Below are 16,741 nucleotides of genomic sequence, written 5' to 3' on the forward strand. Positions count from 1 at the left end.
GTTGTTCTCTGTGTGGACTGGCTGCTCTAATCGAGAGCATCATTCTTATGGCCTGGTGGGTCAGGCTGTTCTCCACTCTCTCCTCCTTCCCCTTCATCTGCTCCCGTGTGCTCTGATCAGATATGTCCATCACCCGGAGCTGCAGAGTCAATGTCGTCCTTTGAAACAAATTCTTCTCGGGGGAGGGGCAGGAATCCACTTAATTTATGGTTCTGGGGCCAGCCTCCCAGACCTCTCCACTGGTTCCCTACTCCACGTGGGGATGTTGGATTCACACCTTGTGGCACTGGGTTGAAGTCTGGTCCCACTTTCCCTGTGGAGTCCTGTAAGAATTTTGTTGGGAAATTTTACCACACCCCCCCCCACCCTCTGATCTTGCCCCTTCAGACTTCTTTTTGTTTCCAGAACTCGGCATTAGAAGGAACATGATTTGAGTCCCTTAAAAAACAAAAATGCCCAAATTGTCATGGTGAGGTAGTGTCAATGTAAGAGAGCAGAAACCTTCAGAATCATATATACCTGGATGGCAGATATGTCAAGAAGCATCAAAATATTCATACGTTCATATTTTTGTTTAGTAAAGGTGTCTGTCATTTTGTTGGAATATTTTTAACTTATCATTTTTTAAAGCAGATTTTACTACCAGATTTAATGTGTTGTTTTGTCTAGGATATCTAAATATATCTCTTCACGTCTCTCCTTCGTTTTAAAAGCAGTTGTTGTGTTGAGGAGGACTGTTGGGGAGTGTGACGGCTTCTGTTCTTGCAGAGATCGCTGGACTTGCGCATATACTCCTGGATTTGACTTGTCTTAGAGGATGTGCTCTGTCATTGTGTCTCCCTTTCTTCTAGGGTAATTTGTCCACTCAGACGTTTCTCCCTTTGACCATTCCTGATATCTTCCATTTTCCTAGATAATTATATACGTTGCTCTTGTTTTTTAGTATGCTAGTGTAGTGTTATACATTAAAATTCTCTTACAGTTATGTGTATGTTAGCCAAGAAAAATCAAGAAGGGCATATAAGAATCTTAATAGTGCTTACCTATAGAGAGAATTCTGTGAATGAGGCAAGGCAGCCTTCTGAAAATTCCGTATACTTGGGCTATAACGAATTTTTAAAATCATAAACTTAGTTTATAATACAAAAAGAAAAGAAAGTGTGTATTTTACCTTTTTCACAGAGCATCGAATATTGTTCAGAATGGCTACTCATGTTGATGTCACATCTTAACTACTGTGTCCCTTTCCTTCCAGCTGGCCTCTGGACTGTCTTCACACTAGGCGGCGTGGGCAGCAAGCAGCAAACCCCAGAGCTTGCTTCACCTCTGGCCAACCAGAGCCTCCTGCTTCTGCTGGTGCTGGCCAACCTGACAGACGGGCCAGATGCACCAAACCCTTACAGACAGGCCATCATGTCCTTTAAGAACACACAAGGTTGGTGGCATTTTTATTTTATTTACTTACCTACCCCCTTCCCTCTGGATAGTCTTTTTTTAAAAATCATTTTATTGGGGGCTCATACAACTCTTATCATAATCCATATATACATCCATCCATGTGTCAAGCACATTTGTACATTTGTTGCCATCATCATTCTCAAAACATTTGCTTTCTACTTGAGCCCTTAATATCAGCTCCTCATTTTCCCCGCTCCTTTCCTACTTCCCCCTCCCTCATGAACCCTTGATAATTTATAAATTATTATTATTTTGTCATATTTTACACTGTCTGATGTCTCCCTTCACCCACTTTTCTTTTGTCCATCCCCCAGGGAGGAGGTTATGTATAGATCCTTGTAATTGGTTGCCCCTTTTCACCCCACCTTCCCTCCACACTCCAGATATCACCGCTCTCACCACTGGTCCTAAAGGGGTCATCTGTCCTGAATTCCCTGTGTTTCTAGTTACTATCTGTACTAAATGTACATCCTCTGGTCTAGCCAGATTTGTAAGGTAAAATTGGGATCATGATAGTGTGGGGAAGAAGCATTGAAGAACTAGAGGAAAGTTGTATGTTTCATTGTTGCTACCCTGCAACCTGACTGGTTCATCTCCTCCCTGGGACCCTTCAGTAAGGGGGTATCCAGTTGCCTACAGATGGGCTTTGGGTCTCCACTCTGCACTGACCCTCATTTACAGTGATATGATTTTTTTTTGTTCTTTGATGTCTGATACCTGGTCCCTTTTACACCTCGTGATCATACAGACTGATGTGCTTCTTTCATGTGGGTTTTGATGCTTCTAAGCTAGATGGCTGCTTGTTTACCTGCAAGCCTCTGAGACCCCAGGTGCTATATCTTTTGATAGCTGGGCACCACCAGCTTTTTTCACCAGGATAGTCTTTTTTTTAATGAGAAAAGATGAGGCTCTTTACCCCATATTCTTTAGTGTTATATCTTTTTTGGAGCTGTCAGTTTGGATACTGTCGTATGGGTTAGTTGTCAGAAAAACTTAGTTTTGTTTGTTTTGTTTTGTTTTTCCTGACTGGATCAATATTCTCTGACAGGTTAAGTAAATCATTTATGAGTTTTATAATCCTTTTTAGCCATTTAAAAAAATTAACAGTTCTTGCAGATGCCACCAAAGTAAACACGTGCTCAATTTGGATCGGCCTGTTATATATACTAGGTTAAGGAATTAGCTGGAAAATTCGAGTCGTGGGTTGTTTTAAGTTTAAGGTTAGAATCTATAGTCCAGTTGAAGTTTTATAGAACTAAAAATTTAATTAGGACACGGCATATATTTGGGCCATATGGTCTCTGTCCCAGATTCTTAACTCTGCCATTACAGACAGAAGCAGGCAGACTCAGACAGTTCACAAACTGAGAGGCGTGGCCACGTTCCAGGCACACCATGTGGAGAAATGGGTGCAGGTTGCCCCTGAGCTAGCTGCTCTGTGGGAGATGGATGGGGGGTCGGCTTCTCCAGAGACTACAGTCGTGGAAACCTTGTAGGGCAGCTCCACTGCTTTTCAGGTTTCCCTGGGTCACTGGAAACCAGGGCCCTGGACTTTGTTAGAATTGGAATATGAGCAGGAACGCTCCATGCCCAAACTGCAATCTCTTAGCTAAAGGCTAGGTTCTCAGAGCACGATTCCTCTGCTGCTGGTGGTTGCCACCAGTTGGTTTGTGACTCACAGTGACCATATGCAGCACGATAGAACTGCCCCGGAGGGGTTCCTAAGTTACAGCCTCTATGGGAGCTGATGTCAGCTCTTTCTCCTGCGGAGTGGCTGGAGGAGTTGAACATTGACCTTTTGATTGGCAGCCAAACACTTAACCATTGTGCCACCAGTGTTCCAGAAGATCACTCTGACCCAAACTTCAAACCAATCCACGGCCACTGAGTTGGTGCTGGCCTGCAGTGACCCCGGTTCTCAACCTGTGGGTCGGGACCCCTTTGGGGGGTCAAACTCTGGGTCGCCCGATTCATAACAGTAGCAAAATGACAGATATCAAGTAGCAACAAAAATAATGTTATGGTTGGGGAGTCACCACAACAGGAGGAACTGTCTGAAAGGGTCTGGGCATTAGGAAGGTGGAGAATCACTGCCCTAGATGGTCTCTGACAATCGAATCTTGGTAGGAGCAGATGACCTGACCTTTCACCTGAGGCATCTAGTGGATTTGAACTGCCAACCTTTTAGTTAGCCATGCGATGCCTAGCCCACAGTGCTACCAGGGCTCCTAGTAATTAATTCATCAAGAATTATCCAAAACTAATATAATTAAGATGGGTAAGAAGTAGAATTATTGGATGAGAACATTTTAAAGACTTGATGCTCTTTACCATATTCTTTTCCAGAACTGTTCTGATCTGTGACGCTTCAAAAAGTTTGGTGAAAGATTCCCTTATCTTTTCATTCCATTTTCCCACGAACGCTCCGAAGCCCCCTCATACACATTTCTTCTGGATAGTGGATGAAGTCGCAAGGTGGCTGTTCCGTTGCCATGGCTGGGAGCAGTTTATATCCAGCCTCAGTCAAATGTTTATCTCAGGATGTAGTTAGTAGATTGTGCCTGTCTATGCAGCAAAGAACCACTTCCAGGTGCACTGAAATATTTTAGACAGAACAATACAGGCAGTCCTGGGTTGCAAAAAAGATCTGTTTCTGTGTCTTTAATTTTAGCAAATAGTTTAATTGGAGACTCTTTCAGCTCTTATAATAATCCATACATCAGCTGTACCAAGCACATTTGTACGTGTGTTGCCATCAACATTTCCAAAACATGTTCTTTCTACGTGACCTAGCTGTGTCTGTGAGAGTTTTTCAGAACTTTGAGAATCAGGTCAGTCATGGTTAGGGAGGTCCGTTGGAACAGACCTGGATTTTAAAGCTACGGTGAGCCGGATAGAGAGTCGGAAAGGGGAAAAATGATGGGTCAAAGCCTTTCCAGGAATCTAATCCTCCTCCTCCGACTGAAGGAAGGCAGCATGTGCACCAAATCTCCAACCTGGAATTGTGAGCACAGGCCGAAGATGACTGTGGACCAGTGTCCCTCTCCTCCCTTGCCGCCAGCAAGCACGCTCACACACCAGGTTCCTTTTCCGAGGCTCCCATTCCAGAGCTTCAACCCACGAATTCCCTGTGCTGAATCTGTCAGAGGGTAAAACTTCAGGTCTGTCAGCCATGTCAGAACTAATTTAAAAGTCTTTGGGAGTTGTCTGTAAGTTTGAGTTCATAACCCAGGGTACTGCCTCTACGGTAGGAGCAGCGGCAATAATGCATCCCAAAGTCACATCTGCTAATGATTATGAACCAATGCAGACACACACACACACACACACACCTTCAGTGTTTAATATCATTGACTTTGCAGGGATTGGTTCATAACTACATGTTGTACCTAAGCTAGATGTTTATAACCCAGGAACTCTCTGAATTCTTCATTATGTTGAGAGTACTAATTCTTGATGAGGAAAGAGACCGCTCCACAGTTCCATCACCTAGGGCCTGTTAGACCTAGAACAGTTGCTTAATCTCAGTGTTCTCCCGTGCCTTTTCCTATACAGTAGAGAGAGCATCACTCAATAGGATTTTTGTAGATACCACACGAGGTAAAGTTTGAAAATGATTAGCTTAGGTTCTGCAGCGTGATAGGTGGCTTAAGAATATTATAGCTATTGTCATTACTTTTAAGAGCCCTGATGGCATAGTGGTTACCTGTTGGGCTGCTAACCTCAAGGTTAGCAGTTCGAAGCCACCAGTCCCCCTGTGGGCGAAAGATGAAGCTTTCTTCTTTAAAAAAAAATTTTTTTTTTTAATAAGCAAATGTGAAGAAAGCTGGTGGTGTCTATCAAAAGATACAGCGTCTGGGGTCTTAAAGGCTTGAAGGTAAACAAACAGCCATTTAGCTCAGAAGCTTTCTTCTTTTATAAAGAGTGACTGTCTTAGAAACCCACTGAGGCACAGTTTGGTTTTGTTCTTTTGTGGTTACTGCTTTTGCTGCTCAGCCCTAATGCTAGTACTTGCCTTGCTTGGAGTAGGCCCCTCTGGCAGTGGTCCAGAACCTTGGCTTTGGAGTCTGCCTGACCTGGGTTCATATTCGCTCCTTTGTTCCTTAGGCCCCTGTTTCCTTATCTGTAAGGCAGGGTTTCGTAATCTCCGTTCCCGAAGGTTCTGCGTGAGAACGAAGTGAGTACTTAGGACAGAAGAAACCAGGAAAGCCATGCCCCTCTGAGGGGAAGCAGCACAGCAGCTGTGGCAACGAGAGAGGCTCCATTCAGGGCTGGCCTTGGGAAGTTAGTCGGTAGCCAAGCCTCTGTTGCATCCTTTGGAGAACTGCTTGGGCTGCCCTGGGTGTGGCGCACACAAAGCCGTCAGTGTGAAAGCTGCTTTGTAGCTCTTAACGACCTACTCGTGCCAACTGACACGTGCAGATGTCACTTGAAGTCGGTGCTAACCCAGGCTGGAGAATGGGTCACTTGGCTTCCATTGAACAAAAATATGTTTTCGGGAGTAGACAATGAAAGTGGGAGGGGAGAGTGAGCACTGGGACAGAAGGTGATTACACAGCTCGTTTTAAAGATGATTTAATCATGGGGGATAAAGAGAAGATGTTCTGAAATTTATTGCGGTGATGATTGTGCAATTCTTGATATGATTGAGCTGTTGAATTGTATAATTTGTGGATTAGGTGCCAGAAAATTGTGTTTAAATATATACTATATATATGTATGTGTGTGTGTGTGTGTATAATGTGCACAGAAATATTTCTCCAGTGAGTCTTTTCTAGATTCTACAATATCTGGAGCACCCACAGGCCGGCCAGGCAACTTCCTCTTGCCACCTTCTACAAAAAGAGGCAGTTGGTCACACAAAAGCATTGCTTTTTTCAGGGTCAAAAACACCGTGTGAGGATTGAAAAAGTAGCCCATCTTCCAAACGTGGACGGAAAGCGTGGCACTGTGTTGTGACTGTAGACACGTCCTTAGACACTTCTAGCTGCGCTCCTTTCACCAGTGCCGAGGTTCGAGGGGAGAGTGCCGCGGGGCACAGGCGTTGGAAGGGTTAGCACTGTTTGTGCTCCCTGGTTCAGAATTCCTGGTGCTTACTTTTCCAAGCACATTAAAACCAACGCTCTCTGTGGTGCCAGGGCCCGGGGCTCCCTGTGACAGGATTGTAGCTCTCTGCGGGTCGGTTGAACCCGCTTCTCTCGCCTCCTCAGCTGCCTGCGTCAGGTCTGAAGCAAATGTAGTTACCTGTAGGGACGGACCATTTTGGAATAGTGGGAATTTTCCCAACACGGACTGTCGTGTGTGCTTTCTGTGATTTCCCTTACATATCTATATGTAATACATACATACATATTTCTTAGTTGTCTTACTCCTTTAGATAAAAAGCGTGACTGAAGTCTTCTACTAGGTTGTCTTCACTTGGGCCTATCATTTGGGAGCAAATATTGAACATGGCTGGCTCTGGTTTTATTTTAAAGCTAGCTAAACACTGTGTTGTTCTTCTAGCCTTTTTCCTTTCATTGAGTTAACGGTAGTGGAGGAACGTGAGTCACGGTTACTCGTTTGTGAACAGTTGGCTTTGCTTTGAGGCATTTCCCCTCATCCCTAGTTGACAGGGGAATTCTCCGCTTTGTACCCTCTGTCCCTGAGTCCCTTTACTCAGGAAGGACGGCCCTGTGGGGCTAGTTGCAAAATGTCTCAGGGACCTGTTTTAGGTTGTACCTTTCGGGAGCTGGGGACCCAGCCCCATAGCGCTATTTCTTTTAAATTCATATTTTAATAGATTGAACTCAGATATATGAGTGCAGAAATACCAGCAAAGTCAAACTATGTGACTTCACTGAATTCGCTTTAAAGTAAAAAGTTAAATATAAATAAAAATTTTAAATATGAAATGTAGCGACATATACAAATAATGGGAATTCAGTTATAAAATTATTTTAATAGTGCCTTCCTTATTCATATAAGGCATTGTCTGGAAAGTATGAATGTAATGTTTTTTGTTTTCCTCTATTCCAGATAGCAGTCCATTCCCCTCATCAATTCTGCATGCTTTCCAGATTAACTTCAATAGTTTGTACACAGCTCTGTGTGAACAGCAGACGTCTGATCAGGCAACTCTCCTCTTGTATACGTTGCTCCATCAGAACAGTAATATTAGAACGTACATGTTGGCTCGCACAGATATGGAAAATCTTGTAAGTATCATTTCGTGCGTTTGTTTTGAATCCTGTTTGGGATGAGTGCGTGTGCCCGGTTGCCACCAAGGTGGCAGTCCATAGCTTGGTGGGGAGATGCTAGCACACACAGACGGAAGTGAGCGGTGTACGTTTTTTCACCAGAGGAGATACCTCGTATTGGGGGCGGAGGAGGGGGGCGGGGTGGCCTCGGGAGCAGGAGGACCCAGGTGTACCCCTCGCTGGTGTGCCAGCCTTCCCTCCTTGTTCTTCAGCCCACGATTCTGCTGGGTCAAGCCAGCCCTCCAAGAGACTCATATGCTCTTCTGGTTCCATTTATCTTCCAGGTCTCCTACCTCTCCACCCCCTCCCCCACGGTCAAGAAACCCCTCACTCACAGTTGAAGCATCTTCCTGATGAGAGCGGGTGAAGCAAAGAGTGCTATTTGAGCTGGGTTTCTACAGTGCCCCCCCCCACCCTCTCGCTCAGAGCCTCGGAGGTCAGGGCTGGGTTTCTACAGTGTGTCCCCCCCCCCCAGAGCCTTAGAGGTCAGGGCTGGGTTTCTACAGTGCCCTCCCCCTCTCAGAGCCTTAGAGGTCAGGGCTGGGTTTCTACAGTGCCCCCCCCCCCTCTCGCTCAGAGCCGCGGAGGTCAGGGCTGTTCTGGAATGGTTGAGCGCCATGTTTGCTGCCCTCCACTTGGTAAATGAAATCAGCTTCAGGACTTTGGATCGTGGCCAAAAACCCCTGTGAACAATCACTGATTTTTTATTAAGACTAGTGTGTAAGCACCAATATTCCTATGAGTGGAGAAAAGCAAGCTACTTCCCCAGGCTGCTAATAATATATGTGAAATACATGATATATACAAAGGGACTTCAAAAAAGTTCATGGAAGAAATGGACTTAAAAGATAGTGGAATTTTCCACAACGTTTTTGAAACTCCCTCATAGATAAGTGCAGACTCTTAATGCATTAATATAATTTTTTTAAATTTCAGAAATAGCAGTTGCAGTTTTGCCTGTGTGTGGCCTTTTACAGGCTTGTAGCAACATTCAGTGGGCTCTCAGTAGACACATTTTTCATGTGCATGATAAATGCACACAGTGGCATCTAAAAATGCCTAAGCAGATGCAGTATCAAAATGACACTAAGAATTGAATGTGTGGTGAAAGAACTGATCTCTGTACTAGCCATGTGTGGAAAACAGTGTCTGGAATTGCCAAATTGAGTGTAGGAATGTAGTGCTCCTGTACGTGAAAACTTGTGAAGAGAAACCTTATTTATTGATGGTGGAGCAGACAGACAGAGACCGCTCTGAACTTAGTTTATCCTAAGAGAAATGTTGCCAATTAATAGAAAGCCCCTATCTGATATCTGTCACATGTTCTAGAAGATTCCACGGGAAAGCTGTTGGTATATAGGATGATGGCATTTGTCAGTGAGAAGTGATTGCTCTAGGTTATCTGTCTGCATGTCAGTTTTCTACTGACTCATAATGACGCTAACAGGACAGGGGAGCGCTGCTCCTGTGGGTTTCCGACACTGTGACTCTTCATGGGAGTGGAAAGCCCCGTCTGTGTCCCACAGATCCCTGCACAGGTCCGTCTCTCTAGCTAACCACACACACATATATATATCTCATCACAGGGTACTGGTGTCATTTTATAAACTCAAGTTTAGTTGGCTTGATGAAAAGTAATTGCTGTTTTCAGCATAGTTTGTATGCCATTCATATTATTTTCTCTTACGAACACCAAAATATACCAACTCCTAAGTACTAATTCGTAATATTCATTCTGAATTTAATCTTTCTGCATTTATGACACTATCAATCTGTAAAAGTACATACTGAAGGGTTTTAAACCTTCGCTTACCTTAGTAATAATTATCAGTGATAATCCCGTACTTGGAGCTAGAAAGTGGATTTCAGCAGGATGACCAGACCCTTGGATGACCAACATTTTGAGCAGTTCTAATTTATTCTAAAACTCCAGTTAAAACTGAGCATCTCAAGAGTGGTCATTTGTGTACAGTATAGTTGAGAGGCTTAAGCCTGTGTTTATAGTATTTCATTTAAAGTATGATATGTAGCTAGTATGTGCATATTTAATTGTTACTTTTAATAGTAATCGGCTTACCTCCATCTTAAAAGAAATGACACAGTGTCGACTAACTTGTTCTGAATGCCAGTTGGGTTGTAGAGTGAAATGTTGGACAGATGCCGTGGGGTGCCATCGCATAGCACCCCACTCAGAGTGGCCACATGCACAGCAGAGCAGAACACTGCCAAATCCTGGGCCAGCCACTGCAGCCACTGCATCGGCCCCGCCTGTCCAGGGGCTGGTCTCGCCTGGTAACATAACCCAAGTACGCGAGACAAAGTCTCGCCATCCTTGCTTCTAAGAAGCACTCTGGCTATCCTTATGCACCTGATAGCTATAAAGATGTTTCTATTTCTCAGTATTTGAGAGATATAAGTGATGCTAATCACATAGATTAAAACAGTTAATTCCATCTTGGAGCTGTTATTCGTTTAATTTTGGTTGGGCTGGGTAGGTGTTGTGACTCAAAAATTTCAAATGAACCATGAGCTAAGCTATTTCTGTGAAACCTTCTCAGCTTGCAGACCCTCACAGAGCCAGGGGTGTTTTTGATTAGCTTAGTGATCCATATGGTAGTATTTTTTTTCTCTCCCCAGAAAGATAAAGCTGTCGTAGGAAGGCAAAGGGTACAAAGTAAAAGTATAAATGCTTAAAGTGTTTTATGTGATTTTAAAAGTAATTGAAAAATTATATAATCATTTTAATGCCCTAGGTTTTGCCAATTCTTGAGATTCTATATCATGTTGAAGAAAGAAATTCACACCATGTCTATATGGCTCTTATAATATTGTTGATTCTGACAGAAGATGATGGCTTCAATAGATCCATTCATGAAGTGGTAAGTGACCAGAGCTTTGATGAGGATTACAGAGTCCAGACTTACTACTGCCTTAGAAGTTCTTTTTCCCTTCTGGTCCGTGTTTCTGCATGGCCCTGGCGTAGAAAGGGTGTCTTTCTTAAGATTTATGAGGTGGTGCTTTCTTCGCGAAAGACTAGTAAGCCAGTGTTCACTCTCTCAACAGATGGTCTGTTTGGTTATAGGGGCAAATAAATATTCTTTCTGCCACTAGGTTCATTTTTCTTAGTTTTATTTTCACCTTCTGATTGTGGCAGAAATCGCCAAGCAGATTTGGCCCTTGCATCCAGAATGAGCCAGCGATAGGGAACAAAAACTCTGTGAGCTCGATGATAACTCATTTATACTTTTTATTAAACTTCCAGCGTTGCTAGACAACTGTATATTTTCCACAAAGGTGGGGGAAACATAAGCATTCAGGCAAAGACTAGCCTGTTTTCTGGTAGCATAACACACTAGTTTTGCTATGTGGATACGCATTAAGTATCTGTTGAATGCTGAATGAATTAAGACTGCTCTTATTCAGAACACTTCCTATAGCCTGTCCCACAGTTGACTTGTGCAAGCAGATGTTAAGAATGAATGACCTCTGTCACACATCAGGAAGGATCATTTATTTTCAAATAAATGGGCCAAGAGGGAGGAGAAGCAGACCAAATTCAGCTGTGTGACCTTTCAAAGATTGAGACTGCCATCACTCATAAAGGGGCCTGATGTGTACCCTGTTTTATGTCGCCTCGTGGGATTCATGCAGTGACTTGCACGCGATGTTAGTTTAATACTCTTCAAAGTGATCGAAGACGCCAAACATTTGTTTGTGGGGTGACTGTTCTCCACAATTGCCACATCAGGTTTAAAACATAGGATTTTAAACTATTCATTTGGTGCTTTTAAAAGTAATACTATTATCAAGGTGTTGTTTGCTTTATAAAATGACTTAGGGCATATTCCCTCTTTCTCCTTTAGAATAAGTTAAACAATCTTGGTGTTCGTTTGAAAAAGTTTGGTCTAATCCCCCTTGAAGTCATTGGTGCAGGACATTTTTGGGGTGGGAGGTTTCTGGTCCCTGCTGGTCTAGTCACTTGGTACAGGGGTGTTGACACTTGCTTTTCCTTGTTGAGACAGTCTGGGTAGGCTGTGTGCTACATCATTTAGGGCATCCAGTCTGCTGCCCTACATTCTGTGATAATTGTCCTTGTATCTATTGGCCACTTCTAATCTCCCCCTTTCTTTTTCGTGTCGGACTAGATAAAGTTCCGTTGCTTCTATCAGTCTTTTCAAAGACTCAACTTCTGGTTTTATTGATTCCACTTTCCTGGTCTCAAGTTTTATTTGTTTCTGTTCTAATCTTTGTTACTTCCATTGTCCTGGTCCTAGATCTTTTTTCCGAAATCTTTTTTTTTTTAATGTAGGCATTTGCTACTGTAGTTTTATAAGCTTCCCCCACAATTAAAAGGTAAAACTAAAACAGGAATAAATAAATGAACCTAGTGGCAGCAAAAATATCTGCACCAGTTATCAAAGGACCCATTTTGAGAGATTTAACAGTCTAATAATCTTTCCCAAACATTGCAATTTTATAATTGTATATATTTTTAAATTTTATAGTTTTCCTCCTGAGAACTGCCCTGACTGAATCTCCCTCTTAAGCTTTGGTTTGTTGTGCCTTCCCATTCATTGGCCTCTAGGAGATTTGTGATTTCTTCTTTGACATATTTCTTGTTTCATGCCCACAGTGGTGTAGTTCCCAGGCTTTTTCTGTGACTGATGTCTAGCTCCTACGGCGTTGTGGTCAGATAAAATAGTTCGTATAATTTCAACCTCTTAAAATTTCCCAAGGCTTGCTTTGCGACCTACAGTGTTGTCTTCCCTGGGAAATGACCCTTGCAGCCTAGATGAGAGTGCATCTCTGTGTGCTCTCCACACAGGGGGCTTGCATAGAGAGAGGCAAAACGGAATGGAAGGATAATGGAGTTTTCCACCAACTTTTTGAAGCCCTCTCCTATGTCTGTTGAGTCTAGACGGTGTATAGTGTCATCTTGATCATCTTTCCTTCTTGATTTTCTTTCTAAACATAAGTATAGTGAAGCCTGCCTCCAGCTATTTTTTAAAAGAATTTTTTAAATTATTTTTTCTCCCTTAAATTTTGTCCATATTCAGTTTATATGTTCAGGTGCCCTGATGTTAGCATATCAATATCAGGATTGTTAGATCTTGATTTTAACACCTCTTTTGGTTATTATTTGCACAGAGTATTTTTACTCCAACCTTTGCTTTTCAACCTATTTGTGTCCTTGAGTTTGAGGTATTTCTCCAATAAACAACATGTGGTTTGATGTGATTGGTTGTTTGTTTTAAATCCATTCTGCCACTGTCTTTCAATTGGAGCATTTAGTCTGTTTCCTAAGTCTGGTCCCCTAATTTATTCACTATAATGACTGATAAGAGGTGACTCCTATTGTCCATTTTGTCATTTGTCTCTGTGTGTCTGAAGCCCCCTTTTTTTTGTCTTTATGTTTTATACAGCTTGCTTTTCTGTTTTGTTGGTTCTTTTTAGTGAGCCTTTTTTTGGGGTATTGGGGATTCCCTTCTTTTTCCATTTGAGGTTTTTTTCCCCCAGCTACAGAACTCTCACTGGTGTTTTCTGTAGGGCCAGTTTGATGGATATGTGTGCTTTCAGCTTCGGTGTGTTTGGGAGTACTTAATTTCACCCTCATTCTTGGAGACTAGCTTTGCTGGTGTGGTGCTCTTGCCGTACACCTCCCCACCCTCACCTCCCTACCTCCCCCGTCACTCCCCTTTCAGCACTTGCAAGATCCCATTCCATTGCCTCTGACTGCCTGTGTTTCTGAGGAAAAGTTAACAATCTTATTGGCCCTTGACTTCCTTTCACTGTGTGCTTTCTGTACTTTCTGAGCCTTAACTAAGAGCTAAGATCAGGAGGGGTACAGGCTTATCCTGTGGGGCCCTTTGGACTTCTTGGACATGTAGATTGAAGCCCTTCGTTAGATTGGCGACATTTTCTGTCATGAATTCTTCAGATACTCTTCCGCTCGATTTTCTTTCACACCTTCTTCTTGAGTTCCCACGGGTTTTTATTAGGTCTCTCTTTAGTGTGCCCACAATTCCACTAAACTGGGTTCAGCCTTCTGAAGCCTCCATGCTTAGTTCTCTCAGGCTTCCATAATGTTAATGACTTTATTCTCTAATTCACGGATTCTTTCTTCTTCCTGGCTAAATCTGTTGGTACATTCTATTGTGTTTCTCATTCATTTTCTTTTCTTCTCAGTTGCAATGTGTGTGTTTTTAATCCACAGTTTGCACTCTCAGTGCTTCCCGTTAAGTCTTTTTGATATGTGTTGTCTTTTCCTTACATCTTTAATTATGTTCAGTGCTGTTGTATTCTGCCCTACTTTCCCCATTATTTGGTCATCTTTAGAGCAGTTTCATTCCCTTTGTCATGCTCATTTGGACGGGCCTTTGTTTCTCTGTTACTTTTGGATCTTGTGATTTTTGTTGCTGTTGGAGCATTGAAATCTGTCAGGGTGTTCAGTTTTTGTTTTCCTCATTGCTTGCCTTTTTTATTTGCACCGATTTCTGCAAGAAACTCGGGTTAAAAAATAAAAAGCAGAACTCTGGGGTCTGTAGAGCCTTTAATCTTTGCTTATTGTTTTCTCTCCCTCTCTGATGCCTCCTATCCCCTTCCTTGCTTAATTGAGACTCAGAAGTTCTTGGTCTTGTTTTTTCAAGTCTCATCCAAACACACACGAGAACACGTGCTGAGGTCCGCATGCCCACCAGTGGGCGCCACCACTCCGGCGAGGTGGTTACCTTCTTCCATGATCAAAGAATCAGGCACCACAACCTAGTGGGATTTATTCCCAAAATGCAGAAACGGCTTATCATTAGACAGTCAATCACTGTAGCATACCATATCAGCAGGAAAAAGGAAGAAGACCACATGATCATTTCTATGGATCCAGAAAAGAGCATTTGATAAAATTTCTTTCTTGATGAAAACCCTAAGAACTAATTGAATAGAAGGGAAACTCTCAATATGATGGAGGGCATGTTTGGAAAGCCAACAGCCAGCACTATTCTTCATCAGGTAGAACGGAAAACTCACCATGGAGATTGGAAACAAGATAAGGGTACCATTTCTCACCACTTTTATTTAACATGATACTGTATTAGCACTCTTAACTAGAGCAATAAGACAAGAAAAAGAAATCAAAGATATCCAGAAGACGTAAAATTAACTCTATTCTCAGATGAAATGATCCTCAATATCTAAAATCCCAAAAAAGTTCATAGGAAAACTTTTACCAATAATAAAAGAATTTAGCAAAGTTGCAGGGTACAGGATCAACAAACAAATCAATTGCATTTCGGCATACTAACAGTGAGGAATGTGAAATAGCAATAGCACCTAAGAAATAAAATAACTAGGAATAGATCTAACCAAGGAGGTAAAAGACTTATTTAATGAAAACTGTAAAACATTGCTGAAAGAAATTAAAGAAGACTTAAAGAAATAGAAAGATGTTCCATGTTCATGGATTGGAAAGCTTAATATTGTTAAAATGTCATTGTTACCCAAAGTGATCTATAAATTCCATGGAACCCTTATCAGAATTTCAATAGCATTCTTTACAGAAACAAGAAAAACAATTCTCAACTTTAGATGGAGAGACAAGAGGCTCCAAATAACTAAAGCAGGGCTGAGAAAGAAGGAAGAAAGTAAGAGTGCTCACGGGATCTGATTTCAAGACATCGATGCAGATACAGTAAGCAAAACAGCTTGATACTGGTATCCTTGTGGACTCGTAGACCCGAGGAATTGAATTGAGAATGCAGAAACTCATACATCCATGGTCAACAGTTTCATGACAAGGCTGCTGAGTCCATTCAGTGGAGAAAGAGGAGTCTCTTCAACAAATTCTGAGAAATTTTAATTTGCTTGTATGGAAAAAATGAAACCGGATCCTTGCCTCACACCGTACGTTCATATGCACAAGAACTCAGTATCTAACGGTGCAGAATAAAACCATGGAGCTCTTAGAAGAGCAAGCAGAAACCACAGAGGCTGAGTTTTCAACAATAGATAGAGCACAACAGAAAAAGACCTCATAAAACTGTGGGACTTTCATTGAGCCGAAAACTTTACCAAAAAGTGAAAAGACAAACTCGTGACTGTGAATCTCACTATCAAAGTACATGAACCCTGTTTTTCTTTTCTTTCTTCTTCGTTTTTAAAAATAAGTAACACCTTCTGTTTATATGTGCCAACCACATTATCTCACTGAAGTATTTTTGTAAATATGCCATTTATTATTTCTTAAGTTAGCATAGTGTATTTAAAAAAATACCTCCTAAGATATGGAGCAGTCAATAAGTAAACATAGACAACACATACTATTTATGAAAAAAATACAGTAAAATTTCTATAACTTCACAATAAAAAGATGAGGTTATAACCTAATCAAAAATAGACAAAGGTTTTAACTAGACATTTAAATGACTACCAAACACATGAAAAGATGCTCAGAATTTAGTCGTCATGGAGATTCAAAACATACAATGAGACACCATTTTACTTCCGTTAGGTGTTTAAGGTTAAAAACCAAACAAACTAGAAAATGGCAAATGTTGGTGAGAATGTGGGGAAGTCGAAACCTTACCTACTGCTGGTGGGAACACAAAATGATAGAGTTGTTGTGGAAAGTGCCTATGGTAATTCTTCAAAGGAACTAACAAAAGAACTACCTTCAAGCCCGTCGCAGTGGAGTGAATTCCGACTTACGGGAAGTTCCATAGAACTCAGCCGTCTCACTCCTAGGGATACGTCCCAAAGACTCCAGCAGAGAGTCGGAAAAAAAGCGGTCCACCAGTGCTCATCGCTGCATTGTTCATGACAGCCAGGAGATGGGGAAACCCACACGACTATCAACAGATGCACGATTGAGCAAACTGGTGACGCACGCAACAGAATCCCGCTCAGCCTGCAAGAATGGCGTCGCGATTCTTCATGATTATCAGCGACAGGAAGGAGGAGGAAAGGGCAGGTCAGTGGTGGTAGAGAAATCACACGGTTACGAGTAGACTTGCAGAGCGGTCGGTTCAGTGCCTTTGTCAATGGTTGCACAC

At 42.2% G+C, this 16,741-nt stretch overlaps 1 protein-coding gene across 5 annotated transcripts in view; it reads left to right on the forward strand.

Annotated features, from left to right (window-relative positions):
* Window positions 1-16,741, forward strand: part of DYM (dymeclin) — a 296,719-nt gene that overhangs the window by 118,635 nt on the left and 161,343 nt on the right. For all 5 annotated transcript variants that reach the window (XM_075532630.1, XM_075532631.1, XM_075532626.1 and 2 more), the window contains exons 9-11: window positions 1,256-1,435; window positions 7,477-7,655; window positions 10,451-10,576. In XM_075532630.1, coding sequence (XP_075388745.1) covers window positions 1,256-1,435; window positions 7,477-7,655; window positions 10,451-10,576 — 485 coding nt within the window. The remainder of the gene's footprint in view (window positions 1-1,255; window positions 1,436-7,476; window positions 7,656-10,450; window positions 10,577-16,741) is intronic.

The sequence above is a fragment of the Tenrec ecaudatus genome, chromosome 15 (assembly GCF_050624435.1).
Source record: "Tenrec ecaudatus isolate mTenEca1 chromosome 15, mTenEca1.hap1, whole genome shotgun sequence".
NCBI classification, from domain to species: Eukaryota; Metazoa; Chordata; class Mammalia; order Afrosoricida; family Tenrecidae; genus Tenrec; species Tenrec ecaudatus.